At 49.6% G+C, this 25,965-nt stretch overlaps 1 protein-coding gene across 3 annotated transcripts in view; it reads right to left on the bottom strand.

The window, feature by feature from the left end:
* Positions 1 to 945: 945 nt before the first annotated feature.
* Positions 946 to 25,965, bottom strand: part of Steap3 (STEAP3 metalloreductase) — a 51,034-nt gene continuing 26,014 nt past the window's right edge. For all 3 annotated transcript variants that reach the window (XM_004659655.2, XM_045150847.1, XM_045150846.1), the window contains exons 2-5: positions 20,769 to 21,268; positions 18,385 to 18,912; positions 10,270 to 10,434; positions 946 to 2,218 (exon numbers count right to left, since the gene is read on the bottom strand). In XM_004659655.2, coding sequence (XP_004659712.2) covers positions 1,937 to 2,218; positions 10,270 to 10,434; positions 18,385 to 18,912; positions 20,769 to 21,248 — 1,455 coding nt within the window. In that variant the 5' untranslated portion in view covers positions 21,249 to 21,268 and the 3' untranslated portion in view covers positions 946 to 1,936. The remainder of the gene's footprint in view (positions 2,219 to 10,269; positions 10,435 to 18,384; positions 18,913 to 20,768; positions 21,269 to 25,965) is intronic.

The following is a 25,965-nucleotide window of genomic DNA, read 5'->3' as shown; positions in this document are numbered from 1 at the left end:
TTAAAAAAAAAAAAAATTTGTAAAGTCTGTTCTGCTTGAACCCATTCTACAGCTTCTGTGTGGCCTGTGGATGGCTGATGGTCCACCAGGACCAACTTATGTCACAAGCTCTCCCCTCACGCTGGAGAAGAAGCTGGAAATATCTGCAAGGAAGCAGTCAGCTGCTCCAGTCCAGCTATAGTACTCGGGAGAGGTTCTTCTGAAATCGAGCTTTTATTTACTTTACACTGAAGGACCTTCATGTGCCTGGAAGCCACCAGGGACATTTTATCCTGCGCCCTCTAGCTCTGCCACACAGAAGCCCAACTGACCTCTACGTTCTGAAATGAGTTTTTGGTAGCAGATTACTCTGGCTCTGGGGAGCCCAGGGAAACTTGTCTGGGAACAGCTGTTTCTCCACAAGGGAAGTAAACCATTGTCAGTGTGAACCAGTCATGGATGGCCCAGGGCTGGAGGACAGATGTCCTTTGGCCCTGGAGGTGGTCTGGACCCCTATACTCTGGGGAAGCTTAGGGTCCTTAGGCTTGTAGCTTTGGTGGTAAAGACCCCCTCCCAGCTAGTTTGGGTTATAATTACAGTCATCTCCCCGTATCCGCAGGGCCATTCAAGACCCCAGTGGATGTCTGAGCCCACAGTGCTGCACCCTATATGTATGTGCTGTAGGTTTCTATCATTCATAGCTGTGATAAGGTATAGGTAGTAAGTTGGCACAGGAAGAGATTAACAACTGATAATAAGATTAGGCAATTATAACAGTACATTGCAATAAAATATGGGAATGTGATCTCTCTCAAGAATGCAGACAAATAATGATTTCAGACTGCAGTTGGCAGGGAGGAAGGTGCATCCACAGACAAGAGGCACTGTTACACGCCATCAGGAGGAACCCGGAGCTGGTGTGGATTTCTGGGTACTTAGAAGGGAGGGTCCACAGACAGAAGAGAACATTTGTAAAGAGGTCTCTGTTATTTTCCTCAAACCCAACTCAATGAAGATAGTCTCAGCCCCTGGGCAAGTCCAAGCACGAGCTGATGCATCCCCGCCCCCTCTGACTGCGCTGTCAAGAGTCGATTCCACGCCTTCCCAGGAGACGGCCGCATTCATGACAGAAAAGGTGAGAAGGCACAGTGGTTTGGAGAGCGGTCACCACTGACTTAATGGAGGGAAAGCAATTACACTTGTTCCGAGGGCCAGGCTCATTAGTGGCTCTGGTGAGGAGGTGACTTCACACCTCCGCAGAAGGATCAATTTGCAGACTCCATGGTGATTCCGGACTCCTCAGCTCAGAGAGGATCCGTTGGAGGTAGCCCTACCCTGTCTGTGCAAAAGAGCAGCCTGTGAGGGCTCTAGGACAGGTTCTAGGCTCTAGGTTTCCTGCTGGGCCTCTTCCCGGCTGCCCAAGGGTGCAGGGAAAAGATAAATCCAGCCACCACCAACCTGCCTCCCCCCCCTCCGCTTACCTGAACTTTCTTTAGCCCTGGGGTGACAGGTGGACTGCACCCAAAGTTGTTCTTGTCCCTTGTCACTTATGAGTGTCAGCTCTGCACCAGCCAAGGGAAGTGGGAGGGAGAGGAGAAAGGGCGGGACCTAGTAAGGTTCAAGTGTCGTGTAGGCCTCTGCCAATGTCACATGAGTAGGTCTGCTGTTTAATACGTGGCACTTGCTTTGAAATATACAAGCTGAAATCTCAGGGGTCCAAGTTGTTAACTAAGCAAGAGTAACTACAGATCCTGTTATATATACGAAACATATGTACATACATATCACCCGCATGGATGTGCCATTGTGAATACCAGTGTGCATTTGCACCCCATGAATTCCGATCTCAAATCACCCATGCATATATTTATCATCTTCCCACTGGACCGCCCAGAAGAGAGTTGAACTCGACTCGGGGGATGGATAGGTTGGGCCTGGTTTCTGAGGCCGGCACACTTTAAACGTGGCTTGTTTTCTCCACCAGGACCTGGTCAGTAGGCGGCATGAACTTGACAGCCCGGTCCTTTTCCCAGCCCCTGCGGATCTTGGCCAGTCTGCGGCTGAAGCAGGGCAGGAGGAAGAGGCCCTTGGCCAGTATGATCACGCAGGGCAGGAGCAGCGTGAGTGTGAACGTGGGTGGCAGGAAGAACTTGTAGTAACTCTCCTTGAACGCGCGGGTCCAGCCGTAGGTGAGCGTGTGCAGCGTGCACAACAGCAGGGCTACGAAGCCTAGTGTGGACTGCGGAGGGAAGAAGGAGGGTGAGCGGGAGCCTGGGACACACAGCCTGTGGCTCCTCGGAGCGGGGAGCAGAAGGCCATTAGGACCACAGCTGCGTGTTCCAGTCGCAGCCCCCCCAGCTTGTCCTCCCTCCTCCTCCCTTTTTGTTCTCCTTCCCTCCCCTCTTCTCTCCATGTCCATCTAATGGAGCCCAGAGTAGCCTTGAATTCTCTTTGTAACCCTCGATGACCTTGAACTTCTGACCCTCCTGCCTCCAGGTCTTCCACCTCCCCAGTGCTGGGGTTGCAGGCATGGGTCATCACACTGGCTTTATGTGGTGCCGCGCAGCAAACCCAGGGTTTCCTACGTGCCAGGTAAGGCCTCTACCAACCGAGCCACATCCTCAGCCTCCATTACTCTTTCTATGGAAAATCTCACGATCGCTTCTTAAACTCTCTGTGCTTCAGGGTTCCAAGCAGAAAATGGGGACAATACTTCCACACTGCAGGCATATGGGGACTGACCCTGGCAGATTTCACAAGACGACAATGTTTTCCTATAAATGTGTTGTTTTGGACCTCTGGTGCCTGCTAGTTTTAGATTAAATGACTTTGAAAGGGGATTAAGAATGTTCTACTGGCAACAGGTGTCTGTTGACATGCCTAAACCAGAATTCCACAGCTGATGCCTGAATAAGGTAAGACTGGCTTAAAAGGGATGAGGCTGGGGCTCGGTTAGAGGAATCCTTGCTTAGCATGCACGAAAGCTTGAGCTCAGTCTCCAGTACTGCATAAAAGTGGGCATGGGGGTGCACACTTGTAACCCTAACACTTGGAAGGGAGGCAGAATGATCAGAGGTTCAAGGTCACCCTCAGCCACATAGTGAATTCCAGGCTAGCCTTGGCTACATGAGACCATGCCTCAAATAATAGATGATAGACAGATAGACAGATAGATAGATAGATTTGTAAGTTGACTTGAAGAAAGAGAAACATATAGTAAAAAGAAACAGTAAATAACTTACAGATGGCACAGGGACTTGGCAACAAGAGTGAAAGTGGCTCCAGGGGCCTGTAGTCTAGGTGACCTGGCATTTTACAGACAGCCACCAAAGACCACACAGAAGCTGTCTGTACTCTGACCCTTGATCTGCCCCACTTGGAACTAGAACCCGCCCAGGACTCCCGCCCCTGGAAGGAGGTGAAAGGCAGCGCAAGCCCCCATCCCTGCAGCATCAGGCAGCTTTTGTGAGTCCCTTCCAGGAAAGAGCAGCTCCTGACTGGACTCCCCACCAAAGGCCAGATGGGAAGTGCCCTGGAAGTGAAAATTCCCTAATGGCTTTTGCATGCTAGCAGGCTCTTGGACACAGGGGGAAATGCAGATTCTGCCATGAGTGCTGTTCTCTCTCAGCTGGCACCGACCCTGAGCATGCCACTTTGTCAGCCTCAGCAGGAAGCACAGGATTGACAGCAAGTCTCTGAGATGGAGGCCCCACACTGCGCAGTGGTCTGCTTGGGGCACGGGCAAGGGCCTAGGTATCTCTGGCTAAAATTCTGTGCCACTAGGAGCCATTGGGAATTTTATTTATCAGCTAAGTGGCCCATCAAGAAATGAGCACTCTGGGGGGGGAGGGAGGGCATTACCATGGGATATTGTTTACAATCATGGAAGTTGTTAATATAAAAAAGTAATAGGGCTGGAGAGATGGTTTAGCAGTTAAGCGCTTGCCTGTGAAACCTAAGGACCCCAGTTCAAGGTTCAATTCCCCAGGACCCACGTTAGCCAGATGCACAAGGGGGCGCATGCATCTGGAGTTCGTTTGCAGTGGCTGGTAGCCCTAGTGTGCCCATTCTCTCTCTCTCTGCCTCCTTCTCTCTGTCGCTTTCAATAAATAAATAAAAATAAAACAAAACAAAAAAATAATAAAATAAATTAAATAAAAAATAAATTAAAAAAAAGAAATGAGCACTCCACAATTTCTCCAAGGAGCCATGCCCTGGTTTAATTAAAATGTGGTTGCACACCAATATGGCTGATGCTGCTGCTCGGCAGACATGGATTTGAAGCTTTCTAGAAAAGCTGCAAGTGGCCTGGTTTGTCAGCATAGGTCCGAGGGTCCTGCTGAGCGATCTGCCTTGTTTGAGCTTCTCTTAGACACTTTCTTGGGAGGCCATGGACGTGTGTGTGAGGTGTGCATATATGTGTATATATGTGAGTGCACATGTTTGTGGGGGTGCCACTGTATGCACATGCATCCAGAGGCCAGAGGCTGACACTGGGTGTCTTTCTCAATCTCTTTCCACTTTGTCCTTTGAGACAGGGTCTTTCTATGAATGGGGACCTCCCTGATGCAGCTGGACTACACAGATTCCTGTTTCTGCCTCCCTAGAGCTGGAATTACAGGAGTGAACCACCACATGTGGTATTTTATGTGGGAGCTGAAGATCTGAACTCAGGTCCTCATGCTTGAGTGGCTAGCACTTTACCTGCTGATCCATCTTTTCAGCACCTTCAGACAGCTTTCCATATGAGGTCAGGGGACTGGTTCAGTGCTACTGCCCTTACCCAGCATGCACAAGGGCCTTGGTTCCATTGCCATCACGGCCAACGAACTTTTGACAAGAGGAATGACTAAATGAATGGCTGTCTCTGCATTGAGTCTTATTCTTTCTCATTGCTCCTGTGCAAATAGCAGGATGGGGAGCCCCAGCCAGTGAAAGAATACCGCACACAAGAATTCCTTGGAATGCTTCTGCTCAACACAATAAGAAAGCATTTCCTGGTGTCTGCACACTGTGATTTCATGGACAGCTTCCCAGGGACAATTTTGCTCCAAAAAAATACCCAAATAACAAAGAGCCTCCCTGGCCTGTATCTATCCTTCTTGGCCATCTCTGGTTTTCTGGTGTCTGCTTCAAGCATCTTATCTTATCCTTAATATATCCCCTCTCAGTGAGGCCAGTTGCATAGACGTTGTTGGCTTGATGCTCTGACCTACACTTAATACACATGTCACCTTAATGCCATCAGTTCTCAAATGGAAGCCTCCTTGACTGTAAACCACGTGGAAACACTTGTCACTTCCAGAAATGTCTGTCAAGAAATGTGTCTCAGCAACTTCCAAGCCCCACTGACTTTCGCTGAACTCTGAACTCTCACCATGGAAGACTTAAGGTTACAAAGGTCTCCCAGCACTGGCCATGGAGATAAGTCTTGAATAGCTTGTCAGTCATTCTGACATTTTCTAATCAGGTGTCCAGTCCCAGCTGGTGGTCCCCTTCCTCCTTTCTCTTTATGGAGTCACTGGGCCCTGAGATAGCCAGGCAGCACTTACTATCCTGGAGAACCGATCAGTTGGCAACTGCATTCAAACCTATGCTAACATGCTAAGAACACCTGGGGAGGGCTGTGGAGATAGCAGCACACAGTGTTTGCCTCCAAAGCATGAGGATCTGAATTCAACCCCCAGAACTCACATTAACAAAAAGCTCAGGGGCTGGAGAGATCCCTTGGTGGTTAAGGCACTTGACTGCAAAGCCAAAGAACACAGATTCAATTCTCTAGGACCCACATAATCCAGATGCACAAGGTGGTGCATGCGTTTGGAGGCCCTGGCACACTCATTCTCTATCTCTGTCTCTCTCAGATAAATAAATAAAAACACAAAATTTTTAAAAATCTCAGAGTATGTATGGCATGGTGGCACACACCTTTAATCCCAGCACTCAGGAGACAGAGATAGGAGGATCATTATGAGTTTGAGGCCACTTTGAGACTATATAGTGAATTCCAGGCTAGTATGGGATAGAGCAAAACCACACCTTGAAAAACAAAAACAACAACAAAGATAAAATCTCAGAATAGTGATAGATTCTTGTAATCCTAGCACTGGGGAAGACAGGAAAAACCCTGGGACTCTCTGGCCAGTGAATTTGTCCTTATTGGTAAGCTCCAGGCCATTGAGAGACCCTGTTTAAAAAAAAAAATAGGTAGACAGAGTTCAAGGAATGACACCTGACATTGCATCCATACTCACACCCACACATATGTACTTGTGTACACACGAGCACACACGTGTACATGTGCATGCACATACAAACACACACACACACACATACACACACAATGACCTGAGGGGTTAGGGAAAGAATTTGAGCTCCCCAGCACAATCCACAGAAATTCAGATTAAACTGGTTTGGGGTGGGGCTCAGTCATCTGTTGTTTTTCACAGATCAGCAGATGATACAAATGTGTCTCTAGGACTAAGGCACTAATTTTGGAAACTCTCACCCACACCCTTCTAGCTGAAGGTTGAAGAGCCCAAATGGGTCCCGGTGCTCAGGTTGCTCATTGGAAAGAACATAGACCTATCTTTCCTTTAGACAGAGACCCACTGGGGACCCTTGGAGCCCACATAATGTGTCCCGGGCTTTCCAAGATGGGGTAGCAACGAAAACCCACCCACAACAAATGCCCCTCAGGTCTAGGATAGTCTCAGCATCCGGGCCATGCCAAGAACCCCTAGGGTTTGGTCCTCTGCGGCCCTCATTACTCCATCTGGACCCAGAAGAGGGAATACTGCTTGCCTTGCATTGGCACAGTGTGATGTTTTCCCCATGGACCCACCAGCCACAGTGGGCACCTTCTGTTCATGCATCCTTTTTCTTTGCCTTCCAAAGTCTCATGGCAAAGGTGGCAGGCATTAGCCTTGGACTAATTGTTCCTAGCAAGGGCTGACAGCCACAAGGCCAGACCATGAAAACAGACCCTTTGACTTTCCAATCCTGCTGGCAAGCCTGGATAATTCTAGAGAATTTGTTTTCCCAAAACTCCTTTTCTCTGAGAACAGTTTAAAAATCCAAGGATGGCCAACAGAGAGCAGAAGAACAGGAGAGCTGTTATGGACCATTAATAACCCCTCCCCCGAGGTGGGGCTATTTTTATTACACAGAAGCTTGTTAGCCAGGAGGCCACAGCGAGGTCGCTGGTAGCGCCCCACCAGTGCTCAATTACTGTGGCAGGAAGGGGCCGTGGCAATCACTCACCAAGTGAGGGTCAGGCTGGTCTCTGTCATTATTTCAGGTAAGTAGCTGTACTGAGGCGAAGTCAAGGGAAGCTCCTCTAGCTCAGGAACAATGTCAGCTCGGGTGCTAAGAGCTCACCCATGGGTGTTTTATGAGAGTGAGCTTTACCCAGGCAGGCACTTGGGGATCGAATGGCACAATGGGTTGGACCGGGAGAGTTCAGCACAGCACAGCTGAAGCCAAATGAAAACACCCAAAGGAACACAAAGCAAGGGGCTGGGGAGACGGCGCAGTGAGTAAAACACTCGCCACACAAACGTGCCCTGAGTCTGGATCCCCCGCCCCCAGCGGTACACACCTATAATCCCAGTGCAGCGGAGGAGGATCCACGCCACGAGCTGGCCAGCTAATCTAGCTGTGCCTGGGAACTGTAGATTTAGTATGAGACACTCTCTCAATCAGGTACACAAAGCATAGCACGGTGCTTTCGTGCTTTTCGTACATACGCAGCCTCTCATTCTAGCTCACAAAAATCCCCTAAGAAATTCACTGCATGTTTTAAGAGTGTCCAGGGAGGCTCAAAGGGTAGAAATGGTCTTCCCGCACTTATAGAGCAGGGAGGGTCATGAAAGGGCCACTGGAAGTGGACTTCTCGGCGCTGACTGTGCCTCCCCACACTGCACTCTCATAAGATAGAACAGCAAGTTTTTCTCTTTTTCTCTCTCCCTCCCGCCCTTCTTTGCTTCCTTTCTTTCTCTCTTTATTTCTTTCTGATAGAAGTACAAGCATTGGATTTCCACAAATGAAACCCAGACTGACTTTCTACCATCCAGCTCCTTCCCCATTCCTTGCGGTGGCAGATGGACTTTCACATTTTTATTGTCACTCGTCAATATGTAAAGCACAGTGTGGCTTCTGGGGTCCCCGTCCGCTTCTGCTAACAAAGCCAAATCCATAGGCTTTCTCTGGCAGCCAGAGCCAGGGCGTGTAATCTGTGGTTGCTTAAAGAAGGAAACTTCTGGAGAGGGGAGCAACCTGCAGTGTGCTGTAATTGTGGACAAACCATATACTGGGGTTACTCCAGGCGAGACAGGAAAATCTGAGATTTGGGTGCAAGGCACTCGGGTATTAGTGGGCTATCAGTAAAATTCCTTCCCTCCCCGCCCTCTTAGGCTAGCCCTAAGCCTCCTGTAGGGACCTTCTGAGACAAGCAGAGCCTTGGAGATCAACAGACATATTTTAAAAGCCAACCTCAACTATTTGTTTCTAAAGTACACTAAGGGTCCCCAGGCACGAATAATTAATTTTGGTTACATAAGAGCAGGATATTGTCACTGTCCCTCTGAGTCCTTGCTACACAGAGATCTCAACAGATTTTAGTTGACAGTGGGGGTGGCTGCAATGGCTGTTCTCTGCCCTGATGCACTACAACTGCAGTGAGTCAGCTCCCATCCACCCAAGAGATGAGTTCATCCGCCAACACTGACCCCTTACATACTTGCGGAGAAGAGCTGGAGGCGCCTGGGAATTTAAGCGTGTTTGGTCCTATGCAACTGAAATAAGACTCTGCCAACTTTGACTTCTTGCATCCAGGCTTAGCATGGTGCTTGGCATGCAGCAACTGCTCATTAAGTGTGTTCTGCATTGACAAATACATGGAGACCCATTCTCCTGACGTTGTTTCCTAGAGGACTGTCAGCTGTTTTCTACCAAGGAACAGAGACAGCGACGTTGAAAGTCTGTTTAACAGTGGTTTGTAGGGCCGGAGAGATAGCTCCGTTAGTAAAGTGCTTGCCACACTGGCATGAAGACCTGAGTTTGATCTCCGGTAATCATGTCAAAAGCTAGGCATGGTAGCACATGCCTGGAATCTGGGTGCCTGGGAGGCAGAGACAGAAGGATCCCTGGGGGCTCGCTGGCCAGCTAGTGTAGCCTAGTTGGTCGACTTCAGAGACCCTCTCTCAAAAATGGTGGTCACCTAAGGAATGATGTTCCAAGTAGTTCTCTAGCACACACACACACACATGCTCACACACACTAATGCACACACAGACACACACAGCAAAATAGAGGTCTGTTTGTTGTAGACCTTACTACTAGATTCTTTGATGTGCCAGAGTGTGTGTGTCAACAGAACAGACTGGCCCCCCTTTTTTTTAAGGTGAGAGAACAAAAGAGAGAGAGAGAATTGTGCACACCCCCTTGTGTGCATGTGTGACACTGGTGCTTGTGCCATTGTATGTCTGGCTTATATGGGACCTGGAGGGTGGAATAGAATATAAGTCTTTAGTCTTCACAGGTAAGTGCCTTAACTGCTAAGCCATCTCTCTCTCCAGTCCATATGTGACTCTCTTGAGGGAAAACATCTTTTCTACTGTCTGTTCATCTATCGCTCCTAGCTCATATTGTACTCTATCCCATCCCATCCCATCCTATTCTACATTTCTATTACAGTGCTAGGAATTGAACCCAGGACCTCCCACATGCCAGGCAAGTGCTCTAGGACTGAGCTACATCCCAATCCCCAGGCCTCTGTTTCCCTGGATTTGTCCCAGGAACGCTGTCTTGCCTCATCCGGTATATACGTAGTGATCCTCATTCTCAACTCTGATCTGCACTACATGGGAAAAACTGCGCCAGGTTAAGCTGAGAGCACGGAGGGTGGACTAGACGTGCCCAGAGCTCACTCACCCCTACGTCCACCAGCAAGCGCGCGGTGCCTACGCTTCACGGTCAAGCATGGTGTTTCTCAAGGAGGCTCAGCACAGGGTTCTGTACTCTGCCCACCGGCCTAGATGCAGCCTGTGTGTGACTTCCCAGGGTTAGAAAGAAGAGCTTGTCCTAGGCAAGCTGAGATCAGATCAGGAGGCTGGGGGTGGGGGAGCTCATGGGGCAGGAAGGCCTGGACACCTGGCAGGATGGTCTCACTGCGCCCAGGACCCAAGCTGGGGTATACCGTTCATGGAGCGCAAGAAGGGCGGAGCAGGGCGGCGCTGCAGCTGGCTCCTGGCAGCGAGGGCGGGGGAGGGGCGGAACGACTCACTTTACCTGCACGAAGCTGAACTCTCTCCAACTGAGCGAGTTTGCAATGGACGGAAGTGAGGTGACAGCCAGCAGGGACAACACGCCGAGGGCCAGCACTCCCAGCGAGAGGTATATCTCCATGCGCCACACTTCCTCCTCCTCCCAGTAATGACTCTTGTTGGCCAGGACCTGACACAGAGGGAAGGAACTCAGTGACCACTGGGGCAAAGACGGGCACCCTAGGACGTGTAGGGATAGGCACCAAAGAACCGGAGTAAGACGGTCACAGCTGTGTTCATGGCGCAGCAAACAGGTAACATGGGCCTGGTGTGTTCCAAGTGCTTCTTGGTCTTAGTAACATTTAATCTCTCAACCACCCTCTCAGATAGAAATCACAATCAATAGACATGAGAGACCAGATCAGGTTGCTTTCTCAAGGTCATAGCTCCTGACAATGTGGCTGACCAACTATAACGATCACCTCAACTGGAGCATAGAGGGTCAGAAAAGTTGACAGGCTATTCAGAATCTCATCCGGGCTTGGCGGTATGTGTCTCTAATCCAGGCTGAGGCAGGAGGATCACCAGTGGAAGAGCAGCCTGAGCTACAAGGTGAGACCTTGTCTTACCCTGTACTCCTCACCCCCCCCCCAAAAAAAGAAACATACACCCTCCAAACATGACCATGTCTCACTGCTTTCTGGGCCCCACGGTGCAGGATGGCAGAGTGACATATGCCAGCTCAGAATCTCCCTAGCTGCATGGCCCACATCTCTGCTACCTGCCTTCCCTCCCAGCTGGTCTGCCATGGACCTAATGTGAGCCTGTCCCATCACGGGCTTGTCATTCAGGGCACACCATGATATTCACTGACCCCTTCACATCTTCTGATTGGAAGCCCCTCATTTTTCCCCCTTGTCCATTTCTCTGTGAGGCATATGGCTCTGGCTCAACTGCTGCTAGGCAACCGACTGACATCCCTTCACCAAGAAGTTCAACAAACAGTTTGGAAACACCTACTATGTGCTGGGGCCTGGGCTTGAAAGGATGAGCTATTAGGGAGCTGGGGTCCTCTCACACCAAGCACCAGGGAGTCGCTCTAAGCCCATAGACCCTTCCTTCTCTATGTCTGGAGTCTCCCTCCAGCTGAGCCCAAGCTAGCACTCCCTTGTCCAGCACCTGCAGGAGGAAGAACTTGAATCAAGGTCCTTCCATTAGAACTGTCATTTCCCAACTGGCCACAGCAACCAGTTTCCAGGAAGACTCTTAAAATGCCCATGAAATTTGCGTACTTTTCAATTCTTCCAGCAGAGCAAGTGACATTGCTTTCATGAGGAAAGAGTGTTAGGAGACAGGTCTCTGCCTCTCCAAACAGAATGACTCAGACAGGGTGTTTTTTTCTTTTTCCTTGAGAAACAACTTCAGCAGGAAAAAAAGGCAACATAAGCCCACTTATGAGATAAAATATTAAAAATGAATCCAGGGGCTGTGCAAAAGTGGTTGCAAAGCTTATAAAAGACAGTTTAGCTGGGCATGGTGGCGCACGCCTTTAATCCCAGCCCTCGGGAGGCAGAGGTAGGAGGATCGCCGAGAGTTCGAGGCCACCCTGAGACTACATAGTGAATTCTAGGTCAGCCTGAGCCAGACTAAGACCCTACCTTGAAAAAGAGAGAGAGAGAGAGAGAGTTTAGGGCCGGAGGTGTGACTGCAGTGTTGAATGCCTGCCTAGCAGGCACAGAGCCCTGGGTTTGATCTCCAGCACCACATGAACTGGGCAGGGTGGTGCATGCCTGTCACCCCAGAGATGAGGGCAGGTGGATCAGGAGTTCAAGGTCAGCCTCAGCTTCATGACAGCCTGTCTCAAAAAAAAAAATAAATAAGAGGAATGGGGCAGGGGAGGCTAGTGGGTAAGAGCACTTGCTGCACGAGCATGAGGACCTGAGCCTGACCCTCAGCGCACACGTCAAACGCCAGGTGTGACCACACCTGCCCGTAACCCCGTGAAGAGGAAGCGGAGACAGGGTTCCCTGCCTTGCTGGGATTCCCTGGTTACCCAGTCTAACCAACAAACAGAATGCTCCAGGTTCACAGAGAGACTCAAGGAAAAACAGGACAGAAGAGCAATAGAACACCCAGTGTCTTCCTTTGGCCTCCACGTATGCATGCCTGGGGCGTTCCTGCATGTATGTGCATACACCACATGTGCACACATATACCATACATACTACATATATATAACACATGTGTGCCTGCACACACACATACGGAAGGTTTAAAAATGTCATCCAGTGGGCATGTTACCTACAATTTGTGAGACAATGACTGCCTCTGTTATTTGAGGGCAGACTGGCTTACATTGGTGTCTGTGAGCCTCAAAAGAACCAGGAGTCCGGAGACCTGCATCTTTCCTAGCCACTAGCCTTGTGGGATTTTGGGAAAGTGTCTTTATCTGAGAGGTCTGAATGAGGCCATGTCTAATGCAGGGATTGTTCTCCTAAGCCCATGATGTGGTGGGCATAGCTGAAGGGGCATTAGCTAGGAAAGTGTGGCCAATCTGACCCTGTAAAGCGCTCAGGTCCTGCTGTTAGCTGCCCTCAAGGAGAGTGACTCACTGTTGGTGGTGTTAACTCCCTAAGTCATCTCTGCAGAACGGCTGTTCATTACTCATCCCCCTTGCTGAGCTTTAGTGGTAAATGTCACAAGCCAGGCTTTGGATAGCTGCAACACATCCATTCCACAGCAGTGTGAAAAACTTGTTTTTTTTTTAAATGCATGTGAATGTGTGCATGCACACACACCATTGTGTGTGAGGGGCTTCGTGTGCATGTGTGTGTGTGCATGAGTGTGGAAAACAGAGGACAATCTCAGGTGCTGTTTCTCAGGACTATCACTCACTTTTTTTGAAGCAGGGTCTCCCAAAGACATGGAACTCACCAATTAGACTAGACTGCTTCCCAGTGAGCTCCAGGGATCCACCTATCTCCTCTACCCCAGTGCTGGGACTACAGGTATGGACCACCACACCTGACATTGATATGTGGGTTCTGGGGACTGAGCTCAGGTCCTTTACTGACTGAGCCATCTGCCCAGCCCAAAGCATCGCCCTTTGCTGAGTGAGTAGTTACCTTCTGTGGTGATGCTGCGAACAGAGGGACATGGTGGGAATGGGAACCCTGTATGTGGGGAACCTGCCAGGGGTCTGGATCACTGCCACCTTTAACAGCCCCTGAGAACCAAGTGAGACCTTGGAGTCCACAATGCTGGACTTGCAGCTCCTTAGAGGCCAGTGCCATGTGCCTCATAGCAGCTCACATCTCTGGCTGGATTCGAGGCCCACTCTACAGGAAGGCTCTCATGCCTGGTACTGTCAAGCTGGCCAAAGACACTATAGCTAGGGACAGAGGCCTAGGGGGACCCTCCTACCATAGCTATAGTGAATGCACAGCATGTCAAACTGCCTTCTGAGCATGCATATTTACTCCCATAAATTATACCTGAAGCCTTGACCACTAACTTTCTTAGTACAACAGGCACTGGCTAATGAAGAGATGTGAGTGCCCGGTGTGTGCTCAACCTCGAAGAGGACATCTAAGCCACCCCATCTAAGGTTTAGGGAACTTTATGTGTGTGTGGGGGGGGGGGTTGGAGGGGGTGTAAGAGAATGAGGATGGGGAGGAGAGCTGCAAATGCCTTCTGGATTCAACATGGCTGTTACATGCATGAACTCATAGCAGTAATGGTTTCCAGCACAAGATTGAGCCTGTCAGTGTCTCAGAAGGATACACGAGACTCCAAACCTCCGAAAGTAGCTACTGGCGCTGGAAGAAGGGGAGTCAGGTTTTCCAGGTGTATAGACAGGTGCTCATTCCACGCTATATAGCTGTCTACCCATGATCATACCAGCTAAATGGGTTTAAAAAAAAAAGGCAGAAAGTAAGGTGGGGATTAATGGTGAATAAGGGAGTCAATGGGGGCTGGAGAGATGGCGTAGCGGTTAAGCGCTTGCCTGTGAAGCCTAAGGACCCTGGTTCGAGGCTCAGTTCCCCAGGTCCCACGTTAGCCAGATGCACAAGGGGGCGCACGCATCTGGAGTTCGTTTGCAGAGGCTGGAAGCCCTGGCGCGCCCATTCTCTCTCTCCCTCTACCTGTCTTTCTGTATCTGTCGCTCTCAAATAAATAAAAATTAAAAAAAAAATAATAAGGGAGTCAATGGGAGGAGGAAGAAGAGAGGCTTAATATCAAAACACATTATATATATGTATTGCAGTGTCAAAAATGGAAAAGAGTAAATACATTAATAAAAAGAGAGAGAGAGAGAGAGAGAGAGAGAGAGGCCTGCCTATATTGGCTTTGTGTTGGCCACTTTCACTCAGTTAATGAAGATGTCCTTGGACTCTGTTAGGAATCACAGGTCTTATAGTGTGGAAGATTACAAAGTGGAGTGTAAGAAGAATGATAGAAGTGTTTACAAAACAGCTGATTTCAGAGGTGGGACTGGGAACGGGGACAGGCTGGAAGAACATAACAAAGGCGGAGTTTTGAAGGAGTTTGCCAGACTGGGTATTCAAGGTCAAGCAACATGCCTGGAAGACAGCAGAGGTGACCCTCAAGTGATACTGAGATGGGTCAGGCAGTGGGAGCTGTTTGAACCTGGACGTGCTTAAGCAGGAGTTGATGGTCCACATATCAGCCAGGCCCTTGGGTCGTGGGCGTGAGCACTTGAGGGAGTGCTGTATCCAGTTCTTGATGCTCTATCTACAGGGCTCGTGCTGGGCCTCAGCTACCTCCCAAGCTCTCCCGTGGCTGTTGTCCGCTCTGGCTTCTGTAGGGCCCTGTGAGTATAGGGAGGCAGTCGCCTGAGCACATGAAATGCTTTTCAGTAGTGACATGGTTGGGTAAATTTTGTTTTATTCTCTGGTAGTTCTTGGGTGGATTAGAGTTGAGGCAAGGACAGGAAAACTGTGTGGGTTAAACGTTGCTTTCCATCTTGATCTTGGACTAATCAGGAAATGCATTGCTAGGCAAGTCAGAAAGTGCTACATGTACTCAACCGACAATTAGGGTTTGTTTTTCTGGAGAAAGCAGTATGGGCACGAGCATGGATCTGGAATAGAGCGGCTCCTGCGGAATGTGAACGCTGCTTCTTATTGGCTGTGTAGCTTTGGTCAAGTTACTTAAACTCTCGGTGCCTTTGTTTTCTCATCCGAAAAGTAAGAATAGTGGACTTGAAACATAGCTTAGCAGTTAGGTGCTGGCCTGTAAAACCTAACAACCAGGGTTCAATTCCCCAGTAAAGCCAGATGCACAAAGTGGCACATACATCTGTATTTTTTTTTTTTTTGCAGATGGTGGCCCTGGCATTCCAATTCTCTCTCTCTCTCTCTCTCTCTCTCTCTCTCTTTCTGCTTGAAAATAAATAAATAAAAATATATAAAAAATAAGGATAGTACAACGCTTGCCTTACAGAGGAGAATAGGGTTTAGTGAATCCACAGTGGGTATGTAAAGCTTTTAGAGTAGCACTCGGAACACAGCAAGCTTTGTGTAAATCTTTGTGTGTGCATGTGTATGATGTGTGTGTGTGTTTATGTGGGTGTATGTGTGTCATAATGTACATGTGGAGGTCAGAGGCCAGCCTTGGGTGTTGGTCCTTGCTCTCTATCCATTTGTGACAGCATCCCTCATTGCTCACCACGATGTTCACTGGGTTACGTGGCTTTGGGGTGAGCTGCTGGGAATGCTGGGATTACAGATGTGTGCTGCCACATCTGGCCTTATGTGGGTTCAGGGTGACTTGTGTAGTAAGCATTTTAACTGTAGAGCCTTGTCCCTAACCCAGAAAGCTCTTTGTGAAGGGCTCATGACTGTTCTTTCTTCCCTTCCTCTCACTTCCAGCATTCTCCCCGCTTCTCTGCCTGAAGTCTGCGGTTCTTCCTCTCTCTTAGGAAAGTCTAAGCTCACAGAGGCGGCAGTGCCAGGTGTCCGTGGGTGGGAAGATGGGGCCTCTGAGAAGCTGCCACCAGGAAAATGGGAGCCCCAAGAGTGGGCAAGGGCGGAGGCCTGTGGTTCCCAAGCAGCACTGCAACCTTGCTTGCTGGTCTCCTGAACCCCCATGCTGAGGGGATGGCCACATGGGGAGCATGCCTAGGCTGGGGTGGCCTCCAGAGCAGTGTGCAGGGCCCTCCCGGGTGGAATGAGAGCTGGAGGGAGACTTGACTCATTGGGACTGGGCTGAACCCTTCTGGGGGTTAGAGATTGGAGGAAATAAATAAAGGCATGGTAGGGCCAGGGAGATGGCTCAGTGGGCGAGAATGCTTGCCATACAAGCAGGAGGGCCTAGGAGAGTTGGATCACCAGCACTCACATTAGAACATGCTTGTCTGGGACCTCCGTTTTGTGGTGGTGGGGGGATGGAGTCAGGGAAATTGTCAGTCAGTCTGATGGGGGAGGAGTGGCAATTCTGGGTTTGGGGACAGATTCCATCTCAAGAAAACTATGGGGAAAAGAGATGTAGGAAGACACCTGCGTTGTCCTCTTGCCTCCATACACATGCAAAAACAACCAAACAAGAGGGCCGAGTACAGGGCTCAGTGGGTAAAGCGCTTCGGTGGAAGGGCAGCTCCGAGTTTGGACCCTCAGAACTACACAAGGCGAGATGCTGTAGTGCGAGCCTGCCCTTCGTCCCAGCAGGCCTGCTGCAGGAAAGGAGGTGGAGACAGGAGGGTTGCCTGGAAGCTTACGGGACAGGTAGCCTGGCAAACGCAGCAGTGAACAATGAGACACGCTACCTCCAAAGCGAAGACCTCCACGTGCACGACATGACGCGTGCGCGCGCACCCCCCCTCCCCGCCAAAGAAAAGCGCAGTGTCTCTTGTAGGCCTGAGCTTGGGGCCAGGAGAGAGCTGTGGGCCCGCTTCCGTGTGCGCAGCTGGCTGCCTGCTTGCTGTCACTTCCTGTTCCCATCTGCTTGGCTCAAAGATCTCTACTGTCCAAGAACCTGGTGAGTCAAGGGACACCGTGTGGCTCTCCTAAATAAATAAACAGAACACCGCCCCCCAAATAAAAAAAAAAAAAAACACCACCCACCAGAAACCCTCAGCCTGTGTGTTTCCCATCTCAGCGGAGGGCAATTCTATGTTCTGGGTGCTTGGCCATCAAACCCATATTTTCCATCAGCAATGCTGTGGACCTGGGCTTCAACTTCTGCCTTCCAAGCCTGGAGAGATGGCTCAGTGGATGAAGCACTTGCCCCAACAGCCTATGAACCAGAGTTCAGCTGCCCGACGGGTGTGGCAGCTCACCTGCGACCCCAGTTTTTCGAAGGTGGAGACAGGGGATCCCTAGGGCAAGCTGGCTAGCTAGACAGGCTGAATCAAGGTGAGCCTTGTGTTCAAGTGAGAGACCCTGCCTCAGTAAATAATGTGGAGAGCAAATGAGGAAGACATCGGATGTGAATCTCTGGCCTCCACATGCACTCGCACATATGTGCGCCCATATGAACGTGCATACATATACATATACATATACGATTGCACACACGTGCACATCATGTACACATACACGTGCAAAAATATCCTTCCCATAGTCCTGCCCAGATTGGTCCCACCTATTCCCTTCCCTCACCATCCCTCATGAGGGGTCTGGTATCTGCCTTTGAACCCTCCAGTCTGAGCCCAGCAACCAGTGAGCTAATTTCAGGCACCCCAGGCATATGCTCACTCTTCAAGCCAAAACCTTTCCCTGGCTTTCTGGACCCTTCAAGGCCCAAGGCCTTCCTCTGCCTTCAAAGCTCGGTGCCTGGCTGCCCCACGCCTTTCAGGCCTCGTCCTGCGCTCCCCGGGCCCCAGCTCCCAGAACTCCTAGCTGCTCCTGCACTGTGCCAGCCCTGCTTCTAAGTTGAGGGCCCTGCTCTTGCTGCCCCTCAGCCTGCAGCCCCTTCTGCTCACACCCCGCCCACTCAGCAGGGCCTTGGCCACCGCCTTTAAGAGGACCCACATCCTCGCTGCTGCTCTCCGGCCCTCGGGTGCTCCTGACCTCGTAAGTGCCTGCTCTCAGCAGGGCTTGTCTTGTTTAGCTTTGTGCTTTTTCATCATTGGACACAAAGCCCTGGGCAGCCCCAGGTGGCCAGGCGCGGGCGGTACCTGCTTCACGGCCAGGTTGACCAGATCGAAGCGGTGGGAGCGGCGCAGCGGCAGGCAGAAGCTGTACAGCGCGTGCAGGACGGCGCAGAAGAAGCTGAGCAGGCCTATCTGTTTGCGATGCTGCAGCCAGTGGTCCAGCCAGTCCGGGAAGCGCTGGTACTTGGTGCCCCGTTGCAGCTGCAGGGCGGCCGCCAGCACGCCCGGGAGGTAGACCAGTGACAGCAGCACGTAGGCCACACATGGCAGCGTGGTGTTGACCACTGACACAGGCAGCTTGTAGAACCTGTTCTTGCCTTCCTGCACGTACGGCTGCAACACATCCCGGGTGAAATTGTAGGCATAGAAACACACGAAGAGTCCCAGTGCCAGGAGGGTGGGTACCTTCCAGCCAGGGAGGAGGCGCAGGGGTATGGCTTCTATCTCCCGGGCTGAGGCCAGGGATCCCATATCCAGGGGTATGAAGCCCATGGCATGCGCCATTTCTGACACAGCACGCTTGGCTTCCGGCTGATCGCTGCAAATGGCCACCTGTGGAGACACAGGACGGAATAGCTGGCTGAGAGGTCACAGGCATGGGCATGACCTTAGGGACCATCTGGGCCAAGCTCCTCCCTGAGCAACACAGGAAACCCAGGCACAGAGGGGACGGGACCTGTCCCGGTGAGTTGTCAGTTGACGGGTCAGCCAGGAACTTAAAATAGCTGATTCCTAGGCCAAAGGACTGCCCAGGGTCCCTCCTCACCAAGCCCACCATTGCGAGACAGAAAGCTCTCCCAGTAAGTGTCCTGCTGGCCCAGTATCCTCATATCCAGGGCAGATGCCTGACCAGGTAGCCCAGTGATCCCCAAATGGCCGTTTCCAAACACCAGGGCCCCAGAGATTACCATTGCTCTCAGCACCTGCTTAGAGAAGCTTCTTTTTGCAGTTACTATGGAGACTCATAACTGGTCAAAGGGCTGAAAATATTTGCCAGTTGAATGCTGAGCCTTCAAAGGGCATCTGTATCACCTCCTTGAAGACTTAAGGAACATTGTGGAAGAGGGAATAAAAGAATGTAAGAGAAACTAATTGAGAGGGGGAGGGGATATTATGAAGGGTGGATTAGTGTAGGGGAAAGTAGGGAGGGAATTATCATGGTTTACTGTCTATAATTATGGAAGCTGTTAATAAAAAAATAAAAACAAGAAAAGAAGAAGGAGGAGGAAGTAAGAGCCACAGGATGGGAAGGAGTGCTGTGAAGTGCTGTCTTCTGCACCTGACATGGGTGTTGCACACATGAACTCACAGCAGCTGTCGTTATCTATAGAAGACCTGCACAAGATTGGGCCTGTCAATACTTCATCATGTATGGGGGCTCCACCGCTCCCTGAGGAGCTGCTGACAGGTGCTAAAAGCAGAAGACATTTTCTATAGTGGTATCGCCCTTGGCAAGTTGCCCATGTGCAAGCATAAGAGCCCAAGTGAGCTTGAGACTGCCCGAGTCCAAATCCCATCTGGACATGGCCATGCACACCTGGAGCCCCAGTCCCACAGGGAAGCAAAGCCATGAGAACTGTTGGATCCCCACAAGCTCTAGAATCAGTAAAATAATAATAGTAGTAATAATCATAGACTCTGGCTTAAAATAAGACCTGGCAGAAGAGCAATGGAGTGGGACACCCAACAGTCCACTCTGGTCACCGCAGATGAGCATATAGGGTGCTTCAAGGGCAAGTACAAGTGCATTTACCACACACTGCATTACACACACAACACACACAGTATGTCACACACACACACCCCACAACATTACACACACACCACAACACCCAAACAAAAATAAAGTAAAATCACCTTGTCAGCTGGAGCGACAGATCAGTTTGTAAAGAGATTTGAGACCCTGATTTCAGTCCCTAGTTCCCTTGTAAAAGACCACTTATACGCCCCAGTGCTAGTGAGGTGGAGGCAGGTGGACCCCTGAACTTCCTGGCTAGCTAGTTTAGCTGGAACAGTAAGCCCCAGGTTCAGTGAGAGACCTTGTCTCAAAAATAAGAGAGGCTAGGTGTGGTGGCACATGCTTTTAATCCCAGCACTTGGGAGGCAGAAGTAGGAGGATCTCTGTGAGTTCAAGGCTGCCCTGAGACTACATAGTGAATTCCAGGTCAGCCTGGGCTAGACTGAGACCCTACCTTGAAAAAATAAATACATAAATAAAGAGACTGAAAAGAATAAATAACGAAAGAGATTGAGGCAGACCCCCGAGATTAGCCTTTGGTCTCCACGTGTATGTGCACACCCATGCACACACACACGCACACACACACATTGGCCCATACACATGTACACATGCCTGGCCTGCTGAAAGCCCCTGATTGTGCTGCTGGCTGCCATTTCCCAGAACCTACCTGCCTGTTCCCATCCCGTGGGCCATGCTGCATCGTCCAGGCAGAGATGACGTTGAAGGCCTTGACCACGGGGCAGGCAGGGAAGAGGGAGGCCAAGTACTCTGCATTGGACTGGCAATGCTCGTGGAGCTCCCGCTCTGTAGGGTTGCTCATATCCACCAAGATCTTTCCGGCCAGCTGCTCTCGGAGAGCACAGAGCGAGGGATAGTGCTCTCGGAACATAGCCACGAAGATGATCTCAGGAGAGCTCACTGCCTCTTCCTGGAACGTCACCTGTGCCGAGGAGGGGAAGAGCCCAGCTGTGCGTTTGGGGTTCCTGCTGCCCACCACCACGCTGAAGCCCGCTCCCACCAGGCGTGTGGCCAGGGAGCGGGCAAAGTCCCCGCTGCCCAGGATCCCCACTTTGGGGGCCTCGCTGGGGACCTGGGCCAGACTGCCATCGCTGTCCACCAGGTGGCGACTGATCAGTGGCTTGTCCATCTGCCCTGGCGTTCCAGCGGCTGCAAGAGAAGACAGGGACATGGTTACTAGAGGGGCCCCAGGTGACCCCGCCTGCCATCGACCCTCTTGTGTCCAGAAGTGGGTCAGTGGCCCGTGTGTAAGCACAGGGTCCAGGCTGAGCAAGACCAGACCCTGCTGGGAAATGATTCAGAAAGGGCGTAGGGGATGTCTGCTCTCTGAGGAAGGATAGAAAGATAGGGAAACTTAAGGGGACATGAGAAGGGAAAAGGATGAAGCTTCTTTCAAGCTAAGAATCAAGAAAATTCTAAAGCTGGGTATGGTGGCACATACCTTTAATCCCAATACTAGAAAGACTGAGGTAGGAGGACTGCCATTGCCATGAGTTCAAGGCCAACCTGAGAGTACATAGTGAATTCCAGGTCAGCCTGGACTAGAGTGAGACACTACCTCAAAAAAAAAAAAAAAAAAAAAAAAAAAAAGAATTGGGGCTGGAGAGATGGCTTAGCGGTTAAGCGCTTGCCTGTGAAGCCTAAGGACCCCGGTTCGAGGCTCGGTTCCCCAGGTCCCACGTTAGCCAGATGCACAAGGGGGCGCACGTGTCTGGAGTTCGTTTGCAGAGGCTGGAAGCCCTGGCACGCCCATTCTCTCTCTCTCCCTCTATCTGTCTTTCTCTCTGTCTGTCGCTCTCAAATAAATAAATAAATAAAAATATTAAAAAAAAAAGAATTGCAAAGAAATGTCTCAGTGACTAAGGGTAGCACTTGCTTGCAAAGCCTGACAGCCCAGGTTTGATTCCCCAAAACTCACATAAAGCCAGATGCATGCATGCATCTGGAGTTCATTTGTAGTGCCAAGAAGCCCTGGCACACCTATTCTTTATATCTCTCTCCTTCCCCATTAAATATATAAATAAAATATGTAAATTTATTTTTTAACTTTTTAAAATTTTTATAGAGAGTGAGAGAAAGAGAGAGAGAAATGAAGAGAGAGAGAGAGAGAAAATTGGTGCTCCTGGGTCTCAGCCACTGCAACCGAACTCCAGATGCTTGAGCCATCTAGTGGGTATGTGAGGCCTTTCACTTGCCTCACCTTTGTGTGTCTGGCTTACGTGGGATCTGAAGAGTTGAACACGGGTCCTTAGGCTTTGCAGGCAAGCGCCTTAACCACTCAGGTATCTCACCAGCCCTATTTTTTTTTAAGGTGAGAATCCCAGCACAATTAACATGTGCTGTGAAAGCTGCCTACAAAGACAATTCTTTTCATACAGATTGTAAGAGACTGTTAAAAGGGGGCTAGGGAGATGACTTGCTGATAAAGTGCTTACTGTATAAGCCTGAGTTATGCTCCCAGCACCCACATAAATGCAAGGTGAGAATGGTAGACCATCTATAATCTATAATCCAAGAACTCAGGAGGCAGAGACAGGGGCAAACTGGCTAGCTAAGCTCAATCAGAGAGCTCATGGGTTCAAGTGCGAAACTCTCCCTCAGTAAATAATGTAGAAGAGCTATAGAGGAAGAGACCAGATGTCAAACTTTGGTCTCTATGCACATGCAAATGAACATGCATCTATACATCACGAGAGAGGGATAGAGTTAGGGTAGCTGGACCCCTGAAGGTGAAAAGTGTAGGCTGAAATCTTATATTTTGCCTAGTTCCCTACAGACCTGCTTTTCCATAAACAATCAGGTCCCCTCTGGGACGGAGGTCTTTCATAGGATTTAAACATTGTGGTTGGTCAAGTTTAGCCCCTGGAACTTGGTGCCAAAACTAATCTCTTCCTGAGACAGCCCTTACCCCTAACCAACGAGCTGTCCCTCTGGTTCACATGGGCCAAAAGACAGCCCACCACCCTAAGGTCATAAATACCTTTGCTAGGGGAGGGCAGTATCTCCCCCCCACTCTCTCTCTCTCTGAGCACTTGGGAACTTCTACTGTGGGTGAATTTTTCCCTTGGCTGGACCTGGGCTGGCTTGTCCTGGGCCCATGCCCAACCAGGATGGCCCCTTAGTCCTTATTTTCTGCATGGGTTCTTTATCCCCTCCAGCTCACCATAAGGTAGGGGCCCCTTGAACTTTGTTTTCTCTTTTCTTCCTATGCTGTTTTCTCCCCAAGCCTTCCATGTGGGATCTCTAGCCATGTGGATGTTTTCCTTGGCTCTACTTCCCTCAATAAATATAATAATTTAATAATTATCCTTCTCAGTTTTCTTTCAATTCTTTGGCTAAAATTAGAAATGAACCTAGGGTTTGGGGTGCACAGACTTTCCTGGACCCTTAGCACCCTGTTACAATACATGCATACCATACACAAACCCAAAGGGGGGGGGGGTGGGAAAGAATGTGGCTGGGCAGGGTGGTGCATACCTTTAGTCCCAGGATGCTGTGGTAGGAGATTACTGTGAGTTCAAGGCCAGCTTGGGACTACAGAGTTCCAGGTCAGCCTGGGCTAGAGTGGGACCCTCCCTCAAAACAAACAAACAAACAAACAAACAAACAATCAGAATATTACGACTATTAAAATAGCAGGGAATAGAAAGGGGGGAATCTGATAGGATGGTGTTGTATATAGGTAAGTAGAAGAACAGATTAATGGGGGAGAAAAGGCCTAAGTGAGGTCAGGGGAGGAAATTGAGTAAAGGAAAGGTAGACGCAGGGCTAATCAAAATCTAAGAGGATATAAATAAATCATATAGAAACCTGCTTTTTTGGACAGTGGAACACACAGGAGCCATAGATTGTTACTAGAAAACTTTCAGTGACAGGGATGGGATACTTTCCAGTGAGTTGTTGGCCAGGGAGGTCCCTGATGCCCCCAAAACATTATAGACCATTGCCAGGGCCCTTGGTTTCCCACCATGAATAGATGGTAAGACACTATTGCTGAAGACTCCACATGCTTGACCTGAGAAACCCTGCTGGAGCTGAGCTGAAAACCTCCTCCATGTAGACCAGCTAACATGACAGAAAGCTCAAAAAAGCCACAACACATGCAGTTCAATGAGAGAGAGAGAAATCACCAGTGGAGATACTCAACAGTGGACACTGCAAGCCTTAAATTTGGCCAGCCAGGCAAAATGAACCAATGGGTACAACAGTGGCACGTCTGTTATGGGGGAAGCCAACCATCCTCTAATTGGACTGGAGGCCTGCTCCATTGGGAGGGAATACATCCCTGATACTGAAAACCTATAAGGGTAGTCTTGAGCCCTGGGGGTGTAACATCTGTTGCTGTCTGGCTAAATGTATATACTATGCTCACCAAATTGCCCAGTAAGCACTTCTCTTAATGTTCATACCTATATATTAATGCTACTCTCACTTTCAGTTAGAAAACCTTCTCGTTTCAGATGGCAGTGACCTTGGGATGACTCAGAAGGCATCATGGTGCTGAAAAGAGGTGACAGGAGTGCTCAGCACTGCAATATTTCAGTCATACCTTCCATGGCTCAGGGTCCATGGAGGCAAAGGTGGCGGGAGGAATGTAAGAGCCAAAGGAAGGGGAGGACTCCTTACAACGTGCTCCTCCAGGCACAAAATGGCCTGGATATCCGTGACCTCACAGTGCCTGACCCTACCTACACAAGACCATCATAATAGGAAGAAAAGATGATGACATCAAAATAAAAGAGAGACTGATTGAGAGGGGGAGGGGATATGATGGAGAGTGGAGTTTCAAAGGGAAAGTGGGGGTGGGAGGGAATTACCGTGGGATATTGTTTACAATTATGGAAGTTGTCAATAAAAAAATAAAAATAAAAAATAAATTAGCAGGGAACCATGCTGAAATAAACAAACCAACAAACAATAAGAATATTATGACTATTAAAGTAGCAGGCAACCATGCTGAAGGCCTAACCCTGGAAGACTCTCAAGCCCAGTCTCAGTCTTTTCCCAGTCACTTTCTGGAATCTCACAGCCTACTAAAGCTTTGTTTACAGAAATCACATCTGAACTTCCCCTGCAACTTTTGTAAGCTAGGGCTTTACCTTTTCAGCTGTGACCCATTCAATGCATAGGAATCATCCTAGGACCTTATTAGGATCCTCAGTCACCCTTGGGCATGCAACTTCAGAAGCCACCAAACACTAGAAAGACACTTAAGCATGGCGTTCTTAACCCTCATACTTAAAAGCTATATTAGAAATGTCTTCTGAGGGCTGGGTAGACAGCCCAGTTGGTAAAGTGCTAATCTCACCAACACGAGGACCAGAGTTCGATCCTTAAAAGTCACATACAAATGGTGGGCATGGTGGTCCTTGCCTGTAATTCCAACAACACAGGGAAGTGGACCTGGGAGGATCATTATGGCTTACTGACCAACTAGTCGAGCCTATTTGGCGAGCTCCTGGCCAATAAGTGACACTGTCCAAAAAGGTTTAGAAGGAGAGCTGGGGAGATGGCTCAGTGGTTAAAGGTACTTGTAAGGCCTGCTGGTCCAGGTTCAATTTCCCATTGCCCATGTAGAGCCAGATGCACAATGTAGTGCAAGTGTCTGGAGTTTGTTTGCAATAGCAAAGGCCCTGGTATGCCCATTCTTTCTTTCTCTCTCTTTTTAATAAATAATTGAATCAAATATTTTTGGAAAAAAGGTAGGTGGAGTTGCTGAGCATGACACACAAGTTTGTCCTCTGACCTCCACACACACGAACATACACACACACATACACAAATGTGCATCAAGCATGTCGCTTAATAAACCCTAGCTCTTCTTCATACTGGTGCATTTGGAGATT

This window comes from Jaculus jaculus, chromosome 5 (assembly GCF_020740685.1).
Source record: "Jaculus jaculus isolate mJacJac1 chromosome 5, mJacJac1.mat.Y.cur, whole genome shotgun sequence".
Taxonomy (NCBI): domain Eukaryota; kingdom Metazoa; phylum Chordata; class Mammalia; order Rodentia; family Dipodidae; genus Jaculus; species Jaculus jaculus.
The sequence above is the reverse complement of the archived record's forward strand: the minus strand, read 5'-3'. Positions and strand labels throughout refer to the sequence as shown.